Source organism: Octopus sinensis, linkage group LG24 (assembly GCF_006345805.1).
Source record: "Octopus sinensis linkage group LG24, ASM634580v1, whole genome shotgun sequence".
NCBI lineage: Eukaryota > Metazoa > Mollusca > Cephalopoda > Octopoda > Octopodidae > Octopus > Octopus sinensis.
The window spans coordinates 27,798,879-27,807,033 of NC_043020.1; the positions used below are offsets into that span (position 1 = coordinate 27,798,879).

An 8,155-nucleotide genomic window follows, 5' to 3' on the forward strand; every position below is an offset into this window, starting at 1 on the left:
ACAGACAAACGGATTAAGTTGATTATATCGACCCCAGTGCGTAACTGGTACTTATTTAATAGACTCCAAAAGGTTGAAAGGCAAAGTCGACCTCGACGGGATTTGAACTCAGAACGTAGCGGCAGACGAAATACCTATTTCTTTACTACCCACAAGGGGCTAAACTCAGAGAGGACAAACGAAGACAGACAAACGGATTAAGTTGATTATATCGACCCCAGTGCGTAACTGGTACTTATTTAATAGACTCCAAAAGGTTGAAAGGCAAAGTCGACCTCGACGGGATTTGAACTCAGAACGTAGCGGCAGACGAAATACCTATTTCTTTACTACCCACAAGGGGCTAAACACAGATAGGACAAACGAAGACAGACAAAGAGATTAAGTTGATTACATCGACCTCAGTGCGTAACTGGTACTTAATTTATCGACCCCGAAAGGATGAAAGACAAAGTCGACCTCGGCGGAATTTGAACTCAGAACGTAGCGGCAGGCGAAACACTGCTAAGCATTACGCCCGGTGTGCTAACATATCTGCCAGCTCGCCGCCCTCAGAACATACATTACCTACGCGGACAAAGACAATTTCAGATTCTAAATATCGCGATATAAATATGTCTACATCTACCAGCTGGATTAAACAATATTTTTCCTGTCGAAGGAGATTATGTTATGCCTGTGCTACGGGTTTTCTTTTGATGCAAGCAATGCGAGTTGATCTGAGTATGGCTTTTGTTTGTATGTTGAAGACACCCAATCGTACAACTGAGGAAGTTAACGTCACCGCAAACAACCAGCATTGTTCCGGTTTAAGCAATCATTCTATAAATAGAGATTTTGAAGGAGAATTAGAATGGAGTGACACATTACAAGCAAACATGTTGGCTGGGTACTTCTATGGGTATGTTGCAACTAATGTTTTGGGTGGATTTTTGGCAGACAAATATGGTGGGAAAAGAGTTCTTGGGATTTCAATTCTCTTAGCATCAATTTTGACCCTTCTTCACCCCAGTTTATCTCGAATTAATGGTTACTATACACTTGTTCTAAGAATATTAACAGGCGCAGTATCGGGGCCGCTGCCTCCGTCGATTCACTCCTTATTCGGACGTTGGGTCCCTCCACAAGAAATTAGTTTATTGATTGGGTTTGCATTTGCTGGACAAATTTTAGGAAGTATTTTAGGTCTTTCAGTATCGGGTTTCCTTTGTATATATGGATTTGATAACGGATGGGGTTCTATATTTTATATATTTGGTGGAATATCGTTGGTGTTTTGTTGTGTGTGGTTTTATGTGGTTTATGATAACCCAGATGTCCATCCAACCATCAGCAAAGAAGAAAGGTCTTATTTAAACAAAACAATAGCGAGTGAAAATGGGGTCAAAAAAGTGCCTTTGCAGCGGTTGTTGTTTTCGCCTGCGGTTTGGGCCATCAACTTCGGTTTGTTCGCTTATGCCTGGACGGATTTATGTTTCCAGATACTGCTACCTCTATACATGAAAGGAGCCTTAAATGTGAATACAACATCCAACGGTTTAATGTCATCTGCACCTTCGGTTGGACAAATTATTGCTTTGCCCTTAGGTGGAAAGCTTGCAGATATTTTACTTTCAAAGAAATATCTGTCAACACGTTCTGTTCGTGTTTTATTTCAAACCTTTGCGCTGATTGCTTCAGCATGTCTGTTGATAGCCTTAGGATTCCTCAGATGTGACCAAACCATTCTAATAACTCTCCTTTTATTTCTCAGTGGTATAACTTTATCATTTGTCAGTGGTGGTGTTCTTGTCAACAATAGTGACATTGCTCCACGTTTTGCTGGTATTGTATATGGAATCGCGAACACTTTTGCCTCGACGTCGGGCAGCATTAATTCTTTAACTACAAAAGCTTTAACCCCAAATGGTACCCAAGAAGAATGGCAGATCGTGTTTGCTTTAAGTGCTGTTATATGTGTTGCTGGTGCTATATTATTTGCCATATTGGTAAAAGCTGAGGTCCAAGACTGGGCAACATGTGAGGCATCCGTTCATCCCAGCGACACAAATAGAAATAAAATAGTCTAACTTGTTTACATTTTTTCTTTACTAGATTCTTTGTGACACTATTGTTTTTATGTTGTAGATCATTGCTATGTGTTCATATTTTCTTTAATATATACATATATATATAAGTGGAGGCGCAATGGCCCAGTGGTTAGGGCAGCGGACTCGCGGTCGTAGGATCGCGGTTTCGATTCCCAGACCGGGCGTTGTGTGTGTTTATTGAGCGAAAACACCTAAAAAGCTCCACGACGCTCCGGCAGGGGGTGGTTATCCCTGCTGTACTCATTCTCTCACTCTTTCTCTCACTCTTTCGTCTGTTGGCCTGCACGCTTAGCCAGCGGGGTGGCGTGATTCGAAGGCTAAAACAATGCGAACGCATTGTGACCAGCAATGTGTAACAACATCTGATGGTCTGGTCGGTCACGTGATCACGTGATATATATATATATATATATATATATATATATACACTGATATGTATATATGGTTCAAATGTACAGAGACAGAGACAGGCGAGGAAATTACGAGCTGCTTTGACGCTTGGGAAAAATTGAAAAGTCTTCGTCGTTTCGGGTTTGCGCCCTTCTACAGAAAGGGATGAGAGGGTAAAACACGGAGACAGAAAAAAGAATGCGTCGGGATTTATGGTTCCAAATGTTGAAATGAAGGAAGAAACCAATGGAAAAAGGGGATAACAGTGACCCGGCTACACTATACATACATGTATAAAAGTTGAAAATTACATGCGAGTAGATGTCTGCGAAATAAGTATTCTTACATGGAATACAAATTAAGAAAAAGTCATGTAATAGTCACCTGCAGTTTTTGTATTTATTTTGTTTATGTCTCATAATTGCAAATCACACCTGTTTATATATGTATACATCAAAGAGACATTGTAGCAATAATAAAAAAAAATGTTGTTGTTACTATTGTTATTGTTGTTTTTGTTGTTGTTGTTATTTTTCGGTCATTATTCGGAGTTGAACAAAAGTGTCTCGCGTTACGTTTCCAGCTCTTTATGTTTCGAGTAAAAATCCCGTCAACTAAACAAACACATTCCGTTTAAATTTCGAACTGTATGTCTAACTGAAAAACAATTAGTAGTAGTAGTAGTAGTAGTAGTAGTAGTAGTAGCAGCAGCAGCAAAAATTGATAAAAGTAATAATAATAATAATAATAATAATAATAATAAATTATACTTCAGATACTCTATCCTCTAATTAGCCTTAAGATTAAATAACGTTTCACCCACACTTTAATATATTTTTGGATGCTCTACCTTCTAACTAGCCTCAAGATTAAATAACGATTATTACCCACACTTTAATATAATTGTAATATTGTTAACATATTTTCAGATACTCTATCCTCTAATTAGCCTTAAGATTAAATAACGTTTTACCCACACTTTAACTTTAACTTTTTCACCCACACTTTAATATATTTTTGGATGCTCTACCTTCTAATTAGCATCAAGATTAAATAACGATTATTACCCACACTTTAATATAATTGTAATATTGTTAACATATTTTCAGATACTCTATCCTCTAATTAGCCTTAAGATTAAATAACGTTTTTATCCACACTTTAACTTTTTCACCCACACTTTAATATATTTTTGAATACTCTACCTTCTAATTAGCCCCAAGATTAAATAACGATTATTACCCACACTTTAATATAATTGTAATATGTTAACATATTTTCAGATACTCTATCTCCTAATTAGCCTAAGATAAATAACGTTTTTACCCAAAACTTTAATATTGTTAATATTAATAATACTCTATCCCATAATTAGCCTTAAGATTAAATATCTTCTTGTCTTCTCTCGAACATAGTTAAATAGATAAACAAATAGACAGATCATCCAGCATGTCCAGAGCATGGAGACCTGACGAGCTGGATTTATCCGCACAAGCATGGGAGTGCGCCGGCGGAGATAGCCCTAGCGAGGTGATTGCGGCTGCGCTGAAGAGCAGAGGCTACAAGAGGACAGCGGCTCAGATGGAGCGAAGAGACGGAATTCGTGCGCTCATATGCACTTGTACGGTCGCACATGGCGCACTTGATGCCATCTTTGAGAACGAGCGAGGCAAAGATGACAAGAATGGAGACGATGAAAGAAGTCACCCCCACCGGGTGGATGCCCGGGAGGAGGTTTGAATGAGAAACCTGCCCGGGAAGTGAACCCAGGTGCAAGTTCTCCAACCGGCAGCAAAGGCCATGGAGACGGAGAACCCGGTGAAGAGGTAGAGAGGAGGAGGAAGAACTAAAAGAAGGACTGGTAGAGCTAAAGGAAAAGCTCAAGCAGGACCAAAGGGTGAAAAACCAGGATAGAAGTGGAACCGCAAAAGATGGAAACGGACAGCGCACACAGGTGTGTAGGTTCTACCTGAGAGGTTCCTGCTGGCATGGAAAGGAAGGTGCAGGCTGCCGCTTTGCACATCGGGGACCCTGCCACAGAGACACGAGGCAGATGGACAAACCATCAACACAAGGAAAAGGGATGGACCACGCACCACTTGCCCCAAAGCGGAGGTACGCAGATGTTGTGCGTGCCACAAACCACCAACATGATGTTGTCGAAAGGGCAGCTGCTGAGCAACAATCTTTTTTGTGCATGGCACAAAAGATTGTACAGCAGCTGACCTGGCTTCATCAAACCCAAGCCCGCAGGTGGGACTACCCACTATATACCAGACCACCACCACAGCAAACAGACCCAGGATGGACACCACCGGCAACAACGTACACCTCACCTCGATGCTCCTACTGAACATCAGAGGACTGCAAACACTCAGTAACAGGACAAAAATCCCGTTCCTGAGAGATTTTGTTGCATGCAATCAAGCCTTATGCATAGCACTAACGGAAACGCACCTGAAACCGGATATAGCAGATGCGGAGTTACACATACCACAGTATGCTGTACTACGGACCGACAGGAAAGAAAGGAGTCATGGAGGGTTGCTATGTACATCCGTGAGGACCTCACACCCCAGGTCCTCTTGTCATACTCAAACTCGGTGTGTGACACACTAATTGTACATATTAGGCAACTTGATGTAGTTGTGTGTGCTACATACCGCCCTCCAATGCCCCAAGCCATGTGGGCAAGTTTGAAGACTGCCTTATAAAATAGAAGAAGTTCTAACCACATTAGAACAACACATAGTGTACTTCTTATGGGAGACTTCAATCTGCCAAATGTCAGATGGCCGCGGGGCCTTTCTCTCCCAGGAATGACAAGATGTGAACGAGGACAGGCGAGGTCCCTCCTGAACCTCATCAACACCTGTACATGGAGCAGGTAATACTCCAACCAACCAGGGCAGGTAACACACTGGATCTCTGCTTCACAAATGACATGGATCTCATCCATAATGTGAAAGTGACACCGTCACTACTCTCGGATCACCACATGATAGAGCTGACCATGTACGGGCCAAAAGAGAGCACGGACATGCAGCCTACAAGAAACCCCCAGAATCTTTCCAGCTTGAACTACCATAAGGCAAACTGGAAACAAATTGAGAAAGAGATCCTCAAACAAAACTGGCCTAAATGTCTCTCCTCGCCAGACATCGACGTGAAACTTCAACAATTCATGTCTGTAATGCAAGCCATATGCTACAAATATGTCCCAGAGAGAAAGGCCACTGTACACAAGAACAAAATCCCCAGAGAGAGGAAAATTTTAATGAGACGGCGTACGAAATTTTCAAATCGCCTAAACAAACAGATTGAAAGCAGTGAAAAGTCCCGCCTAAAAATAAAACTGTTGGAAATCGAAAAATGTCTGAAACTCTCCCATGAAAAGGAAAGAGCAGACAAAGAAGCCTGGACTATAGACAACATAAAATCTAACCCCAGAGCTTTCTACAGGTATGCCAAAGAAACAGCTACGGTGCACTGTAGGATAGGGCCACTCCTCGAAAAGGATGGCACACTTACAGGAAAACCAATGAGGGTAAGTGAAATACTGAATGAGCAATTCAAGAGTGTTTTCACTCCACCCCTTGGGCATCTCCAAATCACCAATCCAACTGACTTTTTTACCACTGCAGATATAAATCAGAGGCGGCGACGATAGATTACATCGATATAAAGGAAGACGATGTAATCAAGGCTATAGATGAAATGAAAACAGACTCAGTACTGGCCCCGATGGATTCCCGGCAATCCTCCTAAAAGCATGTAAGAGAGTCCTAGCAAGACCACTGCAGTTCCTCTTTCAGAGCTTCCTTGCAGCTGGCAAACTTCCAAGAAAACTGAAGGAAGGTAAAATATGCCCCATTCATAAAGGAGGTAGCAGAGCGGAAGCCAAGAACTATAGACCTATCTCTCTGACCTCACACATCAGCAAGGTCATGGAACGAATAGTCAGAAGGAAGCTGATCACCTTCCTTGAAGAAAATGACTTGCTGCCCGACACCCAACATGGTTTCCGACCAGGGAGAAGCTGTTTAACTCAGCTCCTACAACACTATGACTGGGTGCTGAAACGGCTGCTCAACCACTCAAATGTGGAAGTGATATATCTCGACTTGCAAAGGCCTTTGATAAAGTCGATCATGGAATGATATGTCACAAACTGCGTGATCTCAACATAGTTGGAAAACTGGGAGAATGGCTTCATGACTTTCTGAAAGATAGAAGTCAGGTGGTAGTGGCCAATGGGGCCACTTCCATTAACACGCAAATAGTGAGCGGTGTTCCGCAGGGCACTGTTCTGGGACCACTACTGTTCATAATGGCCCTCTCAGACATGCCCTCAGCCACGCAGAGAGCCACGATCACAAGTTATGCAGATGATACAAAAGTTTCACAGGCAATACAGAACCCTGAGGACACTAAACACCTGCAATGTGAGCTAGACAAAATACACAAGTGGGCCGAAAAGAATAGCATGCAGTTCAATGCTGAAAAGTTTCAAGCTCTATACTATCAGCATGCAAAACTAAATGCAATACCCAATGAATACACTGGACCCGGAGGAATAGCAATCCCAGAGGCACAATCAGTGCGTGACCTGGGTATTCACATGAGTGATGACGCGACCTTTCGTGTACATGTTGCTAAATTGGCAATGAAATGTAGACGACTGGCCGGATGGATCCTCAGAACCTTTAGAACAAGAGAACAAGAAACCATGATGGTCCTCTGGAGGACACTTGTCCTAAGCCACTTTGACTACTGCTCTCAGTTATGGTCACCATCCAGTGTCAGTGATCACAGAGCTCGAGGCGATCCAACGTAGCTACACGAAGAAGATAGCCTCTATGCAGAATGTAAGCTACTGGGAAAGACTCAGGAAATTAAAATTATATTCCCTGGAGCGTAGGCGGAAAAGATATGCCATAATATACATCTGGAAGATCCTGGAGGGACGTGTCCTGAACTTTGGCATCGAGAGTTACGCAAATGCCAGAACTGGGCGCCACTGCGTGGTGCCTAGGACTCCAAACTTGCCATCAAGATGTAGGACAAGATTCTGTGATAGCCTGGGCTTCCGAGGCCCACAGCTCTTCAATATCCTCCCGAAGAACCTGAGAGACCTGCATGGGTGGATACAGATGTTCTTTAAAATGAAGCTGGATCTCTTCCTGTCAGGTGTCCCAGATGAACCAACTTCACGGCAGGAGGGGTAGATGAGGGCAGCTGCATCGAACTCTCTCATGCACCAAATAGCAGCTGCTAGAAAACCTTCATGAAGTGAAACCAAGTAGCAACACCAAATGGCGGTGCCCCAGCATGGCCACAGCTCATAAGCTGAAACTGGAAAAATCAAAATCAAAATCAAATCATTATTATTATTATTATTACTTTTTTTTTTCTTCTTTCAAATTTTCTTCCATTTCTTGCCGAGTGTCTTCCCGACTCCTAGGGCAAAGAAACTCATAGTGTATATTGGTAGGCCATTAAACCAAACTCAGTAGTTCGTTCATTTTTTTTTTTTTTTTTTTAAAGTTAAATTAAAATACATGGGCAGCAACAGTTCTCACATCGACAATGCTCTTCTCATACGTGTGATGTACCAGTTAAGACAATCTTTTGCACTGCTTGCAGGGATGGTAAGCCAGGGATCATTCTCATAT

At 42.3% G+C, this 8,155-nt stretch overlaps 1 protein-coding gene across 1 annotated transcript; it reads left to right on the forward strand.

Moving 5' to 3' along the window:
• Positions 1–428: 428 nt before the first annotated feature.
• On the forward strand, positions 429–2,077 carry LOC115223794 (uncharacterized transporter slc-17.2-like). The gene has a single exon (XM_029794457.2). It carries the CDS (start codon positions 615–617, stop codon positions 2,067–2,069), a length of 1,455 nt encoding a protein of 484 aa, XP_029650317.1. The 5' UTR covers positions 429–614; the 3' UTR covers positions 2,070–2,077.
• The last annotated feature ends 6,078 nt before the right edge of the window (positions 2,078–8,155 follow it).

Excerpts from the sequence above, each read along its gene's own strand:
- LOC115223794 (XM_029794457.2), top strand. The coding sequence starts at position 615 with ATGTCTACATCTACCAGCTGGATTAAACAATATTTTTCCTGTCGAAGG.